Here is a 19726-nt window from a genome sequence, read left to right as displayed (position 1 = left end):
AAAATATAGGAGAATCTGGGACAGAGCCCTTAGACCTTAGTTCATCAATAACAGGAATATACTATACCGTGAAGGTTTATATTTGCAGAAGGGTCTAATAGGAAGCAAAAATTTATATTAAAGAAAATTGAAGGACCCACTTCAGAGTTGTAATAAAGTAATTGTTTGCTACTTTTTGCTGGTTCAGTCTACACACTGCATTAGCTGTTTTTATTTTTGCTAAAAGAGAACCTTTTAAAGTTTATATATGTGTATGTGTGTGTGTGTATATATATATATATTTTTTTTTTTTTTTGAGACAGAGTCTCACTGTGTCTCCTTGGGTAGAGCGCTATGGAGTCATAGCTCACAACAACTTCAAATTCTTTGTCTAAAGCACTCCTACCTTAGCTTCCTGTGTAACTGAGACTGCGGGCATCCACCACAACACCCGGCTAGTTTTTCTGTTTTTAGTAGAGATGAGGGCTTGCTCTATCTCAGGCTGGTCTTGAACTCCTGAGGTTAAGCAGTTCACCTGGTTCAGCCTCCCAGAGTGCTAGGATTACAGGCATGAGCCACCATGCCTGACGCTTAATTTATATTTTTTCACCACTATCACTTAACACCTAAGAACATTTATACTTTTCTATGTGCTTTACTAAGAGAAAACAAATTTTTGTTAATAGTAGGTTTTTTTTGATTATGTGAAAATATTTTTTTTAATAGATTGTTATTGTAGATTGCTCAGGCTTCCTCATTGGTTGTACATTTATGCTGTTACTACTGAATTGCATAGGGCCTTTGTAACAACAGCTAAAGTATATTTTGTAATACACTGTTGAAGAAAGTAAATTGAATTTCCCACCTGTAGTGCTCTGGGTATGATTAGAAGAAAACACTTCAGACCCAAACTTAGAGTTGAGAGCAAACTTTGAAGCCTAGACTCATGGGCTCACAAAAGGCAACATAGATAAGATTTGCATTTTATGTACTAATATTTCTTAGACTCTATGTGTGTATTCTTAATTGACAAAGACAAAAGTAAAAGGATTGTTTAGATCATAAATTAGAGACCTATTCCTTTTTTAAGAATTCAGATCCATTGAGACGACCTATATTTTCTATATGCCTATTTATATTACTTTGCACTAAAGAACATGTGGCCTTTTGGCTAAGAAAGTAGACTTTTCTAGCCTGCCTTGAACTTGCTATAGAAGTGGGTACCTCATTAAATTAAACAGTTTTTCTGGGTCTTTTCCAAATGCAGTGCAACCTTGGAGTTTCCTCTGATTAAGTTTTATAGCTTTATGAAGAGACTGTAAAAGCCCATTGTAGGATTCCAGTGCCCTCCAGATGTTGCCATCTATCTTTCTTTGATTTCTCCAAAAATAAAATATCCCAAGCTCATTGCTAAAGAGGTTTATTCTTTTGTTTTTGTTTTGTTGTGTTTTGTTTTTGAGACAGTCTCGCTCTTGCCCAGGCTAGAGTGCCATGGCCTCAACCTAGCTCATAGCAACCTCAAACTCCTGGGTTCAAGAGATTCACCTGCCTCAGTGTCCTGAGTAGTTGGGACTACAGGGGCCTGCAACAACACTCAGCTAATTTTTCTATTTTTGGTAGAGATGGGGTCTTGTTCTTGCTCAGGCTGGTCTCAAACTCCTGAGCTCAAGGGATCTTCCAGGTTGGCCTCCCAGAGTGCTGAGATTATACTCCATCCAGTATCCATCTTAGTTGTTTTTAGTTTTTTATTTGTTTCATTTTGTTTTTTTGTAGCGATTAGTAACCCTGTGGAAAAACGGTTTAAATAAATTTATCTCTGTAACTATGCATTGTGTATTAGCTCCAGATTGGGTAGCTGTCTTCAAGGTGATATGTATAGATGCTATCTGCTACCCAGAATTATGGAAAGAAATTTAACTGGACCTTGAACGCTTTTTTAGCCTTTACTAAATGGAGCTGAAATTTCTTTTTTCTAGGACAGTGATGGTGACAAAAGTGATGACAACTTAGTTGTGGATGTGTCTAATGAGGTAACCATTCTTTTTGTCAAACTCTATCTTCAGAATGATTTGAATGGTGTCAGGGAAAACTCTTCACAGTAAATGAAGGAAGTACAGCCATGACATTTTGGTCTCTTCCACTTGTACATTAAGAGCTTACTGGTTGTTCATGTATGGAGCAATAATGGTCTAACAGCCATTAAAAAAAATTTCTATTTCTCTAGTTGTTTCGGATTTCTCAGTTGGGTGTCTGCCCTCCTCCACCCCCTTCCCTTCCCGTGCCCTCTAAGCAAAATATGTGTGCCTAACGATGGATACAATTGACAGTGGAGTTGTTTTCTTTATGGTATGTTTGTGGGTATGTTTGCAGACAACATGTTTGTTATACATGTAATGAGGTCAGACACCTTGCCCACCCTCAACCTAAGGGACTTTGAGCATTCTCTTTTAATTTAGAGGATGCATGTGGAAAGGGAAAAAGTCTATCCATTGTAAGTAAAGTCACTGAAAACTTTTGATTGTGCTTGTTGAGGACCCTTCTTCTCCACGAGCAAGTCCTGCCCATTCGCCCCGGGAAAACGGAATTGACAAAAACCGCCTGCTAAAGAAAGATGCTTCTAGCAGCCCAGCTTCCACCGCCTCCTCGGGAAGTTCTGCTTCTTTGAAATCCAAAGAAATGAGCTTGGTAGGTAAACAAAACTCACATTTACCTATTGGGCAGCAGTGTATTTTTCTTTGTGAACCAGGGGACTCCGAAATGCTCGAAACGTGGGAGTTTTGCTGCAAGGGTTGTATTTTTAAGAGTTTAAAAGCGCAACTCAGCCTTCTGTTCTTTGCCCCATGCAGGGTTTACTTTTCCTTTTTGGTTATGCCTTTTGGGCCATGATCAGTGGGGATGAGCAGGCTTCATTGCCTTCCATGGTGTATAGCTCTCTGCAACTTCTCAGTTAGCAGACCGTTCAAATCTCTTAGGTTCTAAGTAGTCCTCATTTTCTTAGGCTGGCCATTTACCTGGTAGACTGATTCATAATACTAGAGCATATTGTGGAACATGCCCCTGTATTATAGAGCTCCTCAAAATGGTGGTATACAGAGGAGACCTTGGAGGAAGCCTGGAACTGGGGGAATGGGGTGAAGGGTGCATCAGAGCCTGTTCATGTGCTCATTCATTCAACCAACCAACTTCGTGGAGTGTGTCATCTCTGAATGGTAACAACCTTGAGGTTAATCCTTACCCAGTCCCACTAGGCAATATCCAATTTCACTGATGGGGAGGAAAACTCGTGTACCTTGACAAGGCTACACAGACCTGGCCCATGATCCAAGGCCAGAAAGAGCTGGGATATCTTTCTGGCCTGTGCTCTTTGCCACGCCATAGCAGTTCTTGGACTGTGTTGTAGAGGTCGTGAAACTTTGTGATACAAAAGAAGATGCCCTGTAACCCTGTTATTGTCTCAACTCCTAAAGGCTCCTAGCTGGTGTTAAGTCTCATCTGCTCTGGTGGGTTCACATTGGTTCTGTGGGAAAGTAGGCAGTGATTTTTTTTGTTTGTTTAATGTATCTATCTCAAACAGAACAGCAGGGATAGCCTTAGGGCTTTTGCCTCTGGATGCTGGCTCTGCTGTTTTTCACCCATTTGTTTTACTCTCAGGGCTACCTAAGGTGAAATTAGAAAAGGTATCTTCCCTTGGACATTCTTGGTGGCCGGGGCATGTGTTGTGACTGGGAACTGTTCTCTGGGTGGTCATCTTTCTTGCTTGGCGCGGACCCAAAGTCCACAAGCCTGATGGAAAATACTTTTAAAAATAAAATCTGCGGAGGAAGACGTGTGATCATGTTCTGTATCTCTAGCTTGAGTTTTAATTCTGGCAGGAAGAGGAAAGGTCAACATTTCTCGCTCACAAGTTAATGCTGTCAACATTGTGTGGATTTATGAAAATTGGCTGAGGGAGTAGCAAGAAGGTGCCCAGTGTCCCAGCTGCTGTTGTGATAAATTGTGTAATATGGCTTGGATTAAAAATAATACTCATTTAATTTGTTTAATGATACCAGCATGAAAAAGCCAGCACGCCTATTCTGAAATCCAGCACACCAACGCCTCGGAGCGACATGCCAACGCCGGGCACCAGCGCCACTCCAGGACTCCGTCCAGGCCTCGGCAAGCCTCCAGCTGTGGACCCCCTCGTTAACCAAGCGGGTAGAGCATCGCCTCTTTTGCTGCTTTGTTTTATTTCTCCCTTTCTCAGCTTGATTTGTTGTCTGTTAATCTCGTGATGCAATTTCCCCGTGAATATGAGATGCACTTGTGTCCACCCCCTTCCTAGCTCTGAAAAAGCCATGATAAGAAACAGATGTTTGTCCTTGGGTTTCAGCAGCTGTACCCTGTTCAGCCTCCAACTGTTTACATTCAGGTTTTCTTTTTATTTCCAAATAATCCAAATCCTAGGGACTTTAGTAAAGTTCCTGATAATTGTTCCAAACACAAGCGCCTTACCAAACTATGGTGGGGCATCTGACTTTGGTGATACTGACTGAAATGGCTGGTTTGGCCTACTCAAGTATACTTCTGGTCGACTGCAGTTGGCTGGCTTTCTGCTGGTGCATGCTTCAGGAATTAGTGGTCTCTCCTTCAGTAGAAATCGGGAGGGTTTCACTGAGACTCCAGCCCATGAATAAACACGTAACTTGCAACCTGATCTTTTTCACTGGGAAAAGAAAAAAAGTAACAGCGTGGGCCCAAAGGAAAATAGGCACCAGAATATTCTTCCTAAACCCGTGCTTTGGTTTACATAAATCCAGGATTGGGTTTTCATTTGGAATTGGTACCAGGGAATGGAAAGTTCGGACTGAAGGAGAAATCTTGGATTTTATCAAGAAAATCTTCTTTTGAGATTAAGTCAGGTAAACACTTAGTGCCTTCCTTGGTTTGCCCTCTGTGAATTGGGTACAGTAATGCTGTTTTAATCGTCCTGGCTTCCTGGTGCTGCCACCTGCACCAATGAGAAGATGTGTGGGTTGGGCTCCCCCTGGGGCCCTTGTTTTCTGGAGATGAATTCAGCTCTGGGGAAGAATGGATCCAGTGTATAAACTGGAGATGATTCCCCCGCCCCCTTACCCTTGTCTCCCTCCCTGTAATGAATGATGCTGACAAATGACACTAGAATTGCTACTCAAGTTTGACTCCAGTGGGTCAGTTGACTCATGTGTGTCTTACGTTTCCTTTCAGCAGCTGGTTTGAGGACACCCCTGGCAGTTCCTGGCCCATACCCCGCTCCCTTTGGGATGGTCCCCCACACGGGCATGAACGGCGAGCTGACCAGCCCCGGTGCTGCGTACGCCAGTTTGCACAACATGTCTCCCCAGATGAGCGCTGCAGCGGCTGCGGCTGCTGTGGTGGCCTATGGGCGCTCCCCTATGGTAGGCCATGGTCGGGTGGGCTTTGGGGGGTCAGGAGATCTGCGTGCTTCAGTGAGCACCGTGGGGCTGGAGGTGGGCAGTCCTCTGGGTGCTGCCTAGGCAGGAGTAGCCAGCCCCACACACCTCAGAAACAAAGACGCCCAGTGTCCAGCCTGCATACTTGCCTTCCTCTTGTCAGCCGTCAACACGCTACTTCATTGGGTGAGGGCCAAACGTTTTTCCTTTTACTGTTTCTGTGGATGAAGAAGGCAGTGTTGAGAAGCTCCTTCAGTGCTTCAAGGGACATCTGGTTTTCTCCCACGAATGTAGATCTTTTCATTTGAAGGTGATGAAATGACTCAAGTGGCTCACAGAAGCCTTTTCATTCGTTTTCTTGAGTTTCTCCTTCACTCCCCTGCTTTTTAAACTTTAGGAAAAAACATTAGGGAAGGCTCAGCTTTTTTCCCCTATGCTTATATTATACCTTAAACCCAACAAACAGCCCAACTTAAGTGTAAGAAGTGATTTCTTGTATAGCAGGTAGAGAGACAGACAGACGGACAGAAACCACAGGGGAGGCTCTCTGTATAGTCTCACCCTGTCTTCTGCCACTATGCAAACGGCTTAATTTTTGACCAAGAATATACAGAACCACATTTGAAGTGTAAAATTGACTGTATAGTCATTGATTGCATCAGGAAAATAATGTAGATGATCACCCGTAGCAAATTAAAGTCCCAGAATCATTTCTGCTTTCTAAAATATGTCACGTACCTTTCTCTCTTGTCTCTTCTTCACATAGCATTACCACTGATAGTTAGGGGTGATATTAGAATTCATTGATTTTTTTTTTGTTTGTTTGTTTGTTTTTTTAAATGTTGCACCTACAGCCCAGGCTGTGCAGGGGAGGGTGAGAGAGTAAGGCAGGCAGCTGAGGGACTAGCTGCTCTCCTAAGTGCACAGCACAGGGACATCTGGTATGAACTCTAAAGGGCTAACTTAGACCAGTGGTATGCAATGTGGGGGGGGGGATTTTATCCCTTAGTGACATTTGGTAACATCTGGGGACACTTGATTATCACTACTGGGGAGAGAAATTCTAATGACACTTAAAGGGTAGAGGCCAGAGATACTACTCATATCTTGCAGTGCCCAGGAGATCCCCAACAAAGAAAAGAAGTATCTGGCCCCAAATGCCAATAGTATGGAGGTGGAGAAATTCTTTTTTTTTTTTTTTTTGTAGAGACAGAGTCTCACTTTATGGCCCTCGGTAGAGTGCCGTGGCCTCACACAGCTCACAGCAACCTCCAACTCCGGGGCTTAAGCGATTCTCTTGCCTCAGCCTCCCGAGTAGCTGGGACTACAGGTGCCCACCACGACGCCTGGCTATTTTTTGGTTGCAGTTTGGCCGGGGCAGGGTTTGAACCCGCCACCCTCGGCGCCTTACTGACTGAGCCACAGGCGCCGCCCGAGGTGGAGAAATTCTTATACAATGTGATGCTTTTTGTATTCTGTTGGGCAAGGCAGAACACTTTAAGTTTATGGACTTATTTACTATGGGAAGCTAGTTCTTAATGCACAGACAGGTCATACCTCCTAAAAGCGTGTCTTACGATGTTTAGAGGTGGTTATATTATTTTCGGCATTATTGTTTTTGTTTTTTTCTTTTGGAGACAGAGTCTCACTTTGTCACCCTTGTTAGGGTACCATGCTCAAAGCAACCTCAAACTCTTGGGCTCAAGTGATTCTTCTGTTTCAGCCTCCTGAGTAGCTAGAACTACAGGTGCCCTCCATGACACCTGGCTGTTTTTAGAGACAGGGTCTCTTGCTCAGGCTGGTCTTGAACTCATGAGCCTAAGCAGTCTGCCAACCTCAGCCTCCCGGAGTACTGGGATTACTGGCGTGGGCCACCACACCTGGACCTCATTATTGTTATTTTTGGAGATAGGGTCTTATCACCCAGGCTGGAGTACAGTGGCACCATCATAGCCCATTGCAGCCTGGAAGTCCTGGGCTCAGGCGATCTTCCTGCCCTAGCCTCCTGAGTAGCTGGGACTGCAGATGCTTGCCAGCTGCAGGCGCAGCTGTTTTTTAAATTTTTTTGGAGATGGGGTATTACTATGTTGCCTAGTTCATCCCAAACTTGGGGCCTCAAGTGATCCTGCTGTCTTAGCCTCCCAAAGTGCTGGAATCATAGATAAGAGCCACCATGCCTGGCATTTATTTATTTAAAATACTAGGCTCTGTTATTGTTTCAATTTCTAATGAAAGTCTTTATTGATGTTGTCAAAGTGCCTGCCTTACATCGACTAAGCCTGCAATGCTTTGTTTTTGTTTACAGGTGGGGTTTGACCCTCCCCCTCACATGAGAGTTCCTGCCATCCCTCCAAACCTGGCGGGGATCCCTGGGGGGAAGCCGTAAGTACTTCTCAGCCTTGTTGTAACGGTGGTGGTGACTCAGTCATTGGTATTAGCAGACTAGAATTCCAAAGGGAGCATGGGCTTGGGTGTTTCCAAGGAGATTTCTGGTGTCTTTTCCTGAGGAGTGTTAACACTTTCTATAAATAGGCAGCTTGTAGGTGTCATGCCTCCATCTTCTCCCTGTGGGCGATCTTATACGTTTGGTTATTTCTGGAGAGAAGCTGTTGGCAATGACTGTGAGGTGGGAGGGAAGAGATGGAGATGCTTGGCCCTTCTTGCTTGACCCTGCTGAAGGCTACTTCATTTTGCAGTGTGGGTAAAAGGGCAGCAGGCAGACGTTTTCAGCAGTGCTTTGTGTAGGTGGTTAAGTTGTCACAAGTCTGGAAATCTCAGAAATTTGAAATGTGTCACCTTTTTACCCAGTTCAATGCCACCTCTTCTTTATTATGGTAGAAATGAGAGTTACTTAAAGGGTGGCTTCCACTATTAGTGCCTTAGCCTGAGAAATGTAGAACGGTGACCAGGAAAGTGGCTTTGTGGGGAAGCAGGGAAGGTTTAAAGTGTATAGAAGCATTCAGAAGTTGAGAAAAAGTCAGTGGGTTATTCTTCCCAGGTCACTTAAAAAATCGCTTGCTTTCCCTACTGTTAGTAATGAGAAGCATGATTTTAAAGAATTCCTAAAATTCTCAAGTTTTATACACAGCAAAATTGAAATATGAGGGTCTGTCTTATTTCCCAGAAAGTACTCTGCCTTTTCTCAAGCTAGAAAATGGCAGGTGGTCTTTTTAAATGTTGTTTTTCTGGATCGAGGTACTGGTGGTACATGGCTTAGGCTTTTAGCTTGTCTTTATCATACACTGTACCTTTGTGTGTCACTTGCATATCACGTCAGTGTGTTATTTTGAGTGGTCCATCTGCTGCGCAGTCATCCTTATATGGTTTTGGTGAGAGCCTTGTTTCAAGTAAACCACCAGCATGAGCAAAGAGTAAATTCCTTACCCATTACCTGCTTTTTAGGAAAGCAGATTTCCCATCGCTCCACTTTTCGTGCACTGGAGTATCTATTTTATGGCAATTTGATTGATGATGAAGTGAGGTCTTGTTTGCAGTGGGAATTAGGATCAGAGTTCAGAATTTAAGGTGACATCTCAGCCCAGAGAAGAAGTGGGATTGAGGTGGGCAGCAGTGTTGCCAGATGCGTCCTCAGCTAATCAGTTGGTCTCTTTCTGTAGGATGCCTGTGAGTTCCAGTGTGTGTTTTCTTGGGAATGCCCCTTTCCCTCCAACCTGGGATGTTCTCCGGGCACCTCAGGGCACACTTCTTATCTGTGGTTCCCAGCCATGTAGCTATCTTGTGTCCTACTGATTGGTGAATGGATGGAGGGCAAACTAGTGATATTGTGCTAAGAAGTGATGACAATAGCAGCTGATAGATCTTCAGGAGGAATAATAGACAAATCAGGTCAAGTTCAGCTGACCCTTCAGGAAAGCTAGCTTCAAGAATCCAGAGGCGTGAGGGTGGGTTCAGCTATCAAGACCCCACCTTGAGTGTGATGAAGACTTCAGCTGGGGGTGGTGGGCTGAGCTGTGAGCTACAGAGTTGGTGTGGAAAGTCATCAGTGTGCAGGGCATGTTAACTGGGACCTGTTCCTTGTGTACACTTGCTTGTGTGTATGTGTGTTAATGTGATTACATGCAAGACAGTAGTAGCATCATCCTAGAGCCAGATACTCACGTCCATGGCTTGTGAGCACCTTGAACTTCTTTGTGTTGAAAGCCATGCAAACTAGAGTTACAGTGCGCCTGGGGTCTCACGGGTAAGGGCACTTTTCTTACCTCAGCCAAAGGGGCTATTGGCCTTTGGATCTGAGAGGTCACTGCTAGCTTTAAAACAGTAAAAATAGGCTTGGTGCCTGTACCTCAAGCGTCTAAGGTACCGGCCACATAACACCGGAGCTGGCAGGTTCAAATCCATCCTGAGCCTGCCAAACAACAATGACAACTACAACCAAAAAATAGCTGTGTGTTGTGGTGGGCGCCTGTAGTCCCAGCTACTTGGGAGGCTAAGGCAAGAGAATCACTTAAGCCCAAGAGTTTGAGTTTGCTGTGACGCCACGGTACTCTGCCTAGTGCAACAGCTTGAGACTTTGTCGCCAAAAATAAAAATAAAAAAAAACACTAAAAATACAGTTTTTAGGACTCTCTTACATGTTTGAGGTGAGCCATATTACCTGAGAAAGGTAGAATTAGTGTCAGAGGGAAACATAAACTTCATGTTGTCACTGGGAACTAGGTTATAGTTTTACTACCGTGTTAATCTACTAATCAGTACAAGGAGACTTGCTGCTCTTCTCATTTCTTAAAGTAATGTTACCTCAGGCAGTGTCTCTGGAACCACTGCCCTCAAACCATTTATGGTGACAGACCAGTTTATTCCCAGTATGTCAAAGATTGATACTTTTGTAACATACAATAGAAATGAATATTGGTGAAAAGAGAGAAAATCCAGAGTCTCCATTTTTTGTTACAAGAGTCAACAGCCATAAACTGTCAAGTTGCCCTATTAAAGTTTCTAAGTGCTTACCTTTGGTAACTATGCTCATCTCATTGCAAACAGTAGCAAATGTTTGCAGACTACATGTTGAGTGGGGCTGGTCTGAGGCCCTTAAGAGAAAAGGGGACAAACCAGTATGGCCAGGGTAGGGTGAACAAGGCAGTAAATGCTATGCAAATAACTCTCTGAGAAATACCCACCATGGAATGTGTGGGTAAGGGATGGGAGGCACAATGGCTGTCCTGGATGGGAAGCATGAACTGTGCGTCTGGCTTTGTGAAGATGCTGAGCATGCTGCAGGAAAGAGGCTGTTCCCCAGTCATTGAAAGCACAGTAAATACCATAGCTTAGGGGTGTCCAACTTGTGCCCATGGACCTCATGATGATTACTTGAGGGCTGTTTTGCTTATCTGTGATATTGTATGTGTGGGTAGCTCATCAGCTGTCGTTAGTATTTGTGTATTTAATGCATGGCCCAACACAACTCTTACCTTTCCAAAGAGAAACAAAAAAGCTTGGATATCTCTGCGTAAACTACTTAGTGCTAAGTGCTGTTGAAGCAGAGCAGTGGGTGATAGGGAAGTAAATATGTGTGTGAAGAAGTGACCAAAAGTAGAGTGAGAAAGAAGTCCTGAGGTGCAGAGAATGCACTGAACGCCGGAGAGTGTGCATGACGGAGTGAGCCCACAGATCAGGGCAGCACAGGCATGCACAGGGAGAGAGTGTGAGGGATGCGCATCAGAGGGCAAGCACCTTACAGCCAGAAAAGTTCAGTCAGGACTGAAGGGGACCTTAAAGTCCTTTAGTATAAGTGCTCATAGCCACACCACGTGCCTCTGTGCCACTGGCCATGCGTGTCCAGACCGGGGACCCATTGCTGTCCAGAGCAATGCATTTTCCGTGGCTGTGTGAAAACTCGTCCAGTCTTTGAGCTGAAATCTGTCTCCCTGGAACCTTGACCCATTAATCCTAGTTCTTTCCTAGCCCCTGAGACCACAAAGTGCACTGTTAATCCATCACACTCACAGCAGCTCTTCATATTTTTGGAGCCCTCCACTCTACCCTCCAGCTTTGCTTCTGGCTCAGTTTGTCTGTTGCTTCAACCTTATCTTGTGGGATAAGATTTTGCACTCCCAGGTCACCTGCTTTCTAAAATGTAGACACTGTAGTCTCTGCCCCGTCCATGCTTCCCCAGATGTCAGGGATACCTCCTGCATAGGCATAAGAGACCCTATTGGGAGCTCATCACCTAGGATGGTGTATAGGGGAGGAGGACTCTTTCTCTACTCTCTTAGAGTGTACCTAAGAATCAAACTGACATAAGAGGCATTAACAGGAGACAAGTATGTAAGTTTTATTAAAATTTTACTCGTACATGGAAGTTCTCATAAGAAAATGAAGACCCAAATAAAAGTGACTAAAGCAAACAGCTTATAAACTATATACTTTGTATGCAAAGAAATGATAAATTTGTGAAGAAATGACAAGAGTTTGGCCCCACTAATCAGCTTTCATTCTAGTTTATGTATTTAATGTGTGGCCCACAACAGCTCTTTTTTCAATTTGCAGCAGAGAAGAAAAAAGGTTGGATGCCCCTTAGTTTGTCTTCATCTCTTGTTGAAACATTTTCTGTGTTTTGAAGCCCACTTCAGTTACTGCCGTCTTCGTGAAGCCTTGGTGGATGCCTTCCCATAAAACTGATCTCTCTCCAGTGGCACCTTGTAATGTCTGTGGCACTTTCACACTTTGGCCTTGGATTATATAATCATGCGTACAAGTCTTATTTCCATCTGCTTCTTCCCAGGAGAAAGGAAGTTCCTGAAGGTTCTTGTCCCTTAAAGCACAGATAAGTAAATCAATGTTTACTGGTAAATCAATGTTTGTTGCATTGAATGGGTAGGAGATAAGTGTAGGATTGTACCAGACCTTGCAATTAATCCTTTTCCAAAGGAGATTCCCATTTTTCATTTCAGAATTAAGTAGTGGTGATTTTATAAGCAATAACCTCAAGTTTGTTTTCAAACCCTCAAGGCTAAATTTAATTGGTATTGTTTAGTCAGCTTAACTCATTCATTTTTAGTTTTAGGACATTTATTCCCCTGAGCTCTGTGGAATAGATCATTGGTAATAGAAATTCCAAAGCTTAGTTAGCCTTTTTTCTGGCACTGTAGTGCTGCTTTTCTAACTGTAAATGCCTGCGGGCTGTGCTCTACCTACCTCAGGTAGTAGCACCTCGAGGTCAGTAATAACTCAGACTAACAATAGTTTGGCTTAAGATTCTAGGTTGGTTCCAGGTTCCTTCATCCTGTGTTTTAATGCCAGACATATAATTTAGAAATCTACCTACTTGTTTAGTGTTTAAATAAATCTTTTAAGTATCTTTTTGGATTTAGAGTCTATAAATGGAAAAGAAAATCCTAACTACCTGTGGGGTAAAATTGCCTGTTAGGAAAACATGCTTTGCACCAGTGACTAGAGGCTTTCCCAGGTTTCTGGCCAAGGAGAAGTTTAGTGGCTCGGGGGCATTTCCCTTTTTTCTTCCACTTTTCTGTTCCAGATCTTTCTTCTGTTGACTATGTCTGGATTCTGCAGCTAGTTTATTTGGTGGTTTCGGAAATTAGTTTTCTTTTTACTTGCATGATTCTAGTTAGCTTCTCCAGAAAAACAGAACCAACTGAGAGATAAATAGAGTTGCATAAAGATTTATTATGAAGTATCAGCTAACATGATTATGTAGACTGAGAAATCCCACTATCTGCTGTCTGCAAGCTGGAGGCCCGGGAAACCCAATGGTGCAATTCTACTCAGAGTCCAAAGGGCTGAGAAACAGGAGCACTGGTTTTCAAGAACAGAATATGGATGACCTTGTGCTAATAGAGAGCAAATTTATCCTTCCTGTGACTTTCTCTTCTGTTCAGGCTCTCAATAATGTTCTCTCACAGTGGTGAGGGTGGCTCTTTAGTCAGTGTACAGCTATCTCTTCCAGAAACACCCTCCCAGAAATAATGCTTTATCTGGGCATCCCTTAGCCCAGCCAACTTGATACGTAAAATTAAACCACACTAGATATTTGGGTACTTTTTTTTTTGGTCTATTAAATGCTAAGAGTAATAGGCTTGTTCTGTGTCTTACTATTGCCATATATGTTTTAGTTTAACTTCACTTTTTCTACCCTCTGATGATCTAGGAAAGTGTAGCTTAATTTCTTAGTATTAGGTTGAAGTGAGGCCCTTTTAATGTCAGTGATGTTTAGCTACAATTATGCGTCCCTTTACTTCTCACACTCCTTCCTCAGAAATGACATTCTGCTTATAGGGTGTAAATGTAGTTTGTATATGTCATACTTGGATAATGCTTGTGTTTGTCTCAAATTTTGAATTGAGCTTTGAAACAGCAGTATATTAAACCTCTCTCTATTTTCCTTTTCCTCCAGGAGTCTCTCACTTTGTACCTTTCTTCTGCGGGGGGCCCTTGTTTCTGGCCCAGCTTATTTAGAGGTTTAGAAGCACTTCATTGATGGAGGAAGTAGGTCTTAGATTCTTACATGCTGACTTTGGCTGGAGGATCTCCTTGTTTATCAACCAGGTCATCTCTTGTCATTTTCTCTGCTTGTAATTTTCTTTTTCATATCCATTTTAAGAAGTTTTGTATTTGTGTTTTTAAAAAGTGAGAACAGAAATGTATCCAACTAAATATGGAAACAGCATCTCCCATCCTAATGCTTCAAATCTTTTTTTTTTTTTTTTTTGAGACAGAGCCTCAAGCTGTTGCCTTGGGTAGAGTGCTGTGGCATCACAGCTCACAGCAACCTCCCAACTCCTGGGCTCAAGCAATTCTCCTGCCTCCATCTCCCAAGTAGCTGGGACTATAGGTGCCCGCCACAACGCCCGGCTATTTTTCAAAATCTTCTACTTACATTTTAATTTGTTAATAAAATCTTTCATTGATATAGAGGTGATATCTTTTAAATAAGATACAAATTGTACCATGATCTGCATATTTGCTATTTGCAAGGATTCCTAAAGGGAATGATTTTTCCAAATTGGAAAAATCTTGGCCAGAGGTAAAGAATTTTATAGATTTTATGGGTTAGATGTGCAGGCCCTAAAAAGCAAAATTTAAAGGGTAAAATTTCCTGTATTGGCAGAGGGAGATTTTACCCATTATAAGAAGGTGAATTATACACCTAAAGACCTATTTTTTTCTTCTGCAACCTTAGAATGATAGGGCTCTGATTTTCTCACATCACTATTACTATCCTGCCCCCCTCCAGCAACCACTTTCTTCAGTTTTCAGACTAAGAATATTCTCCAAAATCATAAATTACATTTTGTCATTTATCTTAGAAGAAGCCAGGTGCCCCCAGACGCCAGAGTCTTCTGTGCCAGGTCTCTTGATTGTGGGCTCTGCTCTGTAAGAAACCGTGCCGACAACATCCACACACTCATGTTGCTTGTCATGTGCAAGGTCGGCATCTCCATCCTGGTGGTCCCCCCTCGCGGGGATGTTGAAGGTACTGCTGAGGAGGAGGCTAAGGGAAGAGTTCAGAGCTCCACTCATGCAGTTGGCGCTGAGCTGGACCAGCATGGTGTCTCAACCACTAACTAGCTGGGCAGGCGCGGGCAAGTTACTCAGCTTCTCTGGGCTACTTTCCCTCATCTCTAAGTACCAAGGGATAGAATACTACCTCCTGCACGTGGTCAGCAGCAGTTGAATAAGAATTATGCTACGTGCATTTCCTTAAGTACCTTCCATGTGCCTTTGTTTACCCCTCAGCAGTCCTGTGCATATGGCAAGTTTATTCAGGGCATATTGTAAACGTAGGGAAATGAGGTCCACACAAGGTAAACATGGTCCCCACAACCTACTGGCCACTAAACTAAAGCAGTAACTTGAGTGTCCTTGCTTTCGGTACCTTACCTATGGGCCATGCTTTCCAAAGCCCAGGCACAGGGTCGAGCTTATTCCATGTGAACTATGGTTGCTTCTGCCACAGCCGGCTTTGGAAGGGGCTGGCACCCCCTTGATTTAGCCAACTGGGGAAAAGCTGTGGATGTCGCTTGGTGTTGCTATAGTTGCTTTCGTCGTCTGTTGAGTGGTCTGGATCCATTCTATAGGGACTGCTTTTCTCCCTTGGGAAAGTTGCTGCCATCTCTTAGTGATATTTGGGGTGACTGCTACAGGGCCTGGGAAAAGGTGGCTGGTGCAAGCTGGGCAGTTAGAGGGTTGCCTGCCTCAGCCTCCCAAGCAGCTGGGACCACAGGTGCCCACCAGAATGCTCATATACATATATATATATATCTATATATATCTATATAGATATATATATATATATATTTTTTTTTTTTTTTGGTTGTAGTTGTCCTTGTTTGGCAAGCCAGTGTTGGATTTGAACCTGCCAGCTCTGGTGCATGTGGCTGGCGCCCTAGCTGCTGAGCTATAGGCCCCAAGCCTTGTTTCAGGTCATCTTGCCAGAGCAACCTTTCATGTCTCAGTGTCTAAGTGATGAGGGAACAGTAGATGACTTGGAGTACTCTGATTCATTGCTTGAGTACCCGCTATATGCTGCCCATGAAGAACTCTCGAATGGGAAAGACAGAAGTGTTCACAGTGTGATAAACACTGTAGGAACAGCTAAGAGTCTGGGAGAAAATTGTCCCACCTGGGGAGGTCATGGCAGGCAGAGGGAGGGAGGTGGTGTTGTTTTAGGCCGGAGGGAACAGTTTGTGTGCAGCTTGGAGACTTGACAGCATGTGATATTTTAGGGGACTGGCTGCTTGTCCCATGTGGCCAGGCATTTAGAGCCACATGAATTAAGACTTGTTGGCACTAAATTATAAAGTGCCTCATGAGCCCTAAAGAGCTTGAAGAGCAAATGAAGGTTTTTAATACAGATTTTTTTTTTTTTTTTTTGTGGATTTTGGCTGGGCCTGGGTTTGAACCCGCCACCTCCGGCATATGGGTCAGGTGTCCTACTCCTTGAGCCACAGGCGCCGCCCTACAGTCAGATTTTTGATGCTTGTTAATACAGTAAAAACTTCATTCAATCAAGGGTTCCAAGTCCACAGGCCCCGTTGTCTCCAGAGTCCATGATTCTTTATTATTGTGTACTTGATTCGGCCACTGCAGTTCCTGTGTTTTCAGCAACGCAACAACTCTGTAAACACCTGTTTTCCTCTGGCCACAGAACACAGCAGCATAGTTTTATTAACAGGAGCCAGTCTGCTAGGAAAAACAAGCTGCTTCCTAGGAAGGCAGTCTTGTTCACTGCCGCCGCAGGGGATTCTGGTGGGATCTTTCCTTTTCGTTCCTTCACCTCTGCTGTGTGCCTACTAAATGAAAAGCCCTTGTTTTAAATGAGTTTTGATTTCATTCCATTTTTAAATCTGTGAAGTGTAGTGGGCTTTATCTTTCCAATACTTCAGCTAGACTTTAGAATCGGCAGCCTTCCCGATCTGCAGGTGTGATGGGGCAGGGCCCCTATTCTGAGGCTTGCTTAGATATTGGGAGGCCTCGCAGTACTGCCCCTAACCAGGGATCCAGAGACTGTTCTTTCTGCCCTGCATTTACCACAGTTCTAACCTGATGTCCTTGTCTCCTTTTTAGACGTTTGTTCAACTCTTTGCCGAGTTCTTTCTCCCCCAAGACCATGTATATCAAGGGGTGTGTTAAGTGTTTTGTAACTGTTAACCTCTTTAATCCTTGTAACACAACTCCCATGACCCCTACATTTTATTATTATTTCTATTGTATGGGTCAGGGAACATACATGCCATAGGCTACAGCCTGGCTAGTTAGCAAGACCACAGTTGGTGTGGCTGGTGTGCCAGGCTCCACGTCTGAGTCCATTTGATGTGGACTTGGCTGGCACCTCCTGTCATGTGTTACTTGGCTACGAGCCCTCCCCTCACTTTTTCTTGAATAAAATGGATCTAAACTTTAAAAGTTGAAATAACAATCTACATACAGAAAAAGACATGAATCGTAGCTGTATAGTTCAGCTACTTTTCACCATGGGCTCATGCCCAAGGAACCTGCCCCTGGATCAAGGAATGGGACAGGATTATTGCCCCAGTAGTTGCCAAGGGTAACCATCACCCTACCTGCCATTCAGTAAATACCACAGGTAAATTTTGCCTGTATTTGGACTTCAATAAATGCTGTCATACTATAACATTCTATTGTATTTTTATCTGGCTTCATTCTTGATTCTAGTTTAAGGGATATTTATAAATACTATCTGTTTATAAATTCCTTTCCTGGTTGGCTTTGCTTTTTTCAGTTCCTATATAGAGAAAGTGAGTTTCCTTTGGGGATGTCTTTGACATCATTATGTGAATGCCCTGAGCAAGCGTGGCCTTTTATCAAGGAAGTTCCTGTTACTGTTGAGGGGGATAATTCCGAATGGTCTCACTCACTCCTGTGGTTCTTTCCTTCCGGTTGCTCCCTCCTCAGGACCTCAGCCCCTTGCTGCTGTTCAGGCTTGTTCATTTGATTAGACCTCCAGGCTCCAGCACAGCGGGCAGCCCCAGCTTCCTCTGAGGTCCCCTGTGACTGATACATTAACAATTAACATCCATATGGGTCTCCCCAGGGATGGATGAATGTTCACAGCTTCTGATAGCAGTCCGCTGCACTGTGAATCTATTTTAAATTGCCTCAGCGTGATGATCGCAGACCCCCTGTGCAGTTTAAATACAGGGACACCTGGGAGACAAGTGGGTGTCTTCCAGAGACCAGCACACAGATCTCCCGTCTGTACCTCAAATGTGTCTATTTTAACCTGGAACATTTAACTCTATAATAAGCAGGCTTCCAGTTGAAGCAAGGTAAAATTTCCTTCCCCTGAAAACCCAGCACAGAACACTTGGCCTTACCTGGAGGTTGCCCACACGCATCTGTGGTCCTCTCCTGCCCTAACGACCACTCTTAGAAAGTATGTGCCACTCGATTGTTTTGTTTTATGGAAGGAAACTCACTTGTCATTTGTTCAGTGTCACCTGGATGTTTGTTTGTTACTTTCAGAGCCAGGTTATAATACGTGATTTTGGGTCATGTTACTTACTATTGAACTTAGCCCTATGAGAATTCTTTAAAGTCCAGAATTCATTCTATTCTATTACACGAATAGATTTAAATAGACTTAAACTCCGAGTTCTGTGATTGTCTTACAGGGCAAGAAAATGCTATTTAATTACAACTCCAAACATACCATACTAAGTTCAGGTCCCTATTCAACTATTATGTGTGTGTATTGAAATGCCTTGTGGATTTGACACCAAAGGGTCCTCCTGCTGGATGAAAAATGAGATTTAATGGTTTGGTGATATGAGGGCTTTGAGACGTACTGTTATATGTGCATATTTATTAACCAGGACATTCCCATAGTTCTCACTACATGGTGCTTAATTATTCAAATTAAGAATAACCTTAAAGATTTTGACCAAATAGCTATTTAATATTAGTTATTGGAACCAATTTGCCAGGGGATAATGTATCTAAGATTGTGCCCCTTGGTTAAGGCGAGGGGAAATTTAAAAGTTTTCACGTACTTGGTATTTTGCTTTTTTTTGAGACAAAGCCTCAAGCTGTCGCTCTGGGTAGAGTGCTGTGGCATCACAGCTCACAGCATATCCAACTCCTGAGCTCAAGCAATTCTTCTGCCTCTGCCTCTGCTCCCAAGTAGGTGGACTACAGGCATCCGCAACAATGCCCGGCTATTTTTTGGTTGCAGCTGTCGTTGTTTGGTGGGCCTGGGCTGGATTCGAACCCGCCAGCTCAGGTGTATGTAGCTGGTGCTGTAGCCGCTTGAGCTACAGGCGCCGAGCCTGGTATTTTGCTTTTAAGGAGGGAAAAATAATAGCATGTATTTTATTTTCAAGAAAAAGTTTGTGAGTTTTAAGTTTAGAGAAATAGAGCCCTGATACCTGGTATCAGTTTTCAATTTTGTGCCTGCTAAGTTACTGTACAAAATTTGAGTTAGTATTAAAATGAAAATTGAAGCTATGTGTTCGTACTCATGGTGTTTATGTATGTAAAGGTGCCAATGACAAGTTCCAAAAAGGGTCCAGACTTATCCTTGAGAGTTACGAGAAAGATAAACAGTACGTGCTTTATCGACTGTTTATGGTTTGAAATTCTAGATCTCCTGGTGATGTCTCAGATAAGAAAATAAAAGTAGTAGTCTTCAAAGTGGGATATGTACAATTCTATCAATTGGGATAATAGGAAAATATTAGCAGTGAAAATACTAGCACTTCTCTGTCTTCTAAAATGTCTTTTCTTTGTGTATGTTTTGTTAACGTCTGCAGTATATTAGCTCTTGGAGTTTAAATTTAGTTCAATGGAAAAAAATATGTTTCAAATTTTGGTGTGGA

At 43.2% G+C, this 19726-nt stretch overlaps 1 protein-coding gene across 11 annotated transcripts in view; it reads left to right on the top strand.

Annotated features, from left to right (window-relative positions):
• The window catches only part of TLE1 (TLE family member 1, transcriptional corepressor), a 95959-nt gene that overhangs the window by 65455 nt on the left and 10778 nt on the right, over positions 1 to 19726 (top strand). For 5 of the 11 annotated variants that reach the window (XM_053576212.1, XM_053576164.1, XM_053576201.1 and 2 more), the window contains 6 exons: positions 1956 to 2009; positions 2512 to 2664; positions 4032 to 4176; positions 4779 to 4880; positions 5206 to 5396; positions 7717 to 7793. In XM_053576212.1, the coding sequence (XP_053432187.1) occupies positions 1956 to 2009; positions 2512 to 2664; positions 4032 to 4176; positions 4779 to 4880; positions 5206 to 5396; positions 7717 to 7793 (722 nt within the window). The remainder of the gene's footprint in view (positions 1 to 1955; positions 2010 to 2511; positions 2665 to 4031; positions 4177 to 4778; positions 4881 to 5205; positions 5397 to 7716; positions 7794 to 19726) is intronic. The other 6 variants (XM_053576231.1, XM_053576190.1, XM_053576173.1 and 3 more) reach the window with 3 other exon arrangements.

Source organism: Nycticebus coucang, chromosome 2 (assembly GCF_027406575.1).
Source record: "Nycticebus coucang isolate mNycCou1 chromosome 2, mNycCou1.pri, whole genome shotgun sequence".
Taxonomy (NCBI): Eukaryota; Metazoa; Chordata; class Mammalia; order Primates; family Lorisidae; genus Nycticebus; species Nycticebus coucang.
Note: the sequence above shows the minus strand (reverse complement) of the source record. Positions and strands in the feature narration are given on the sequence as shown.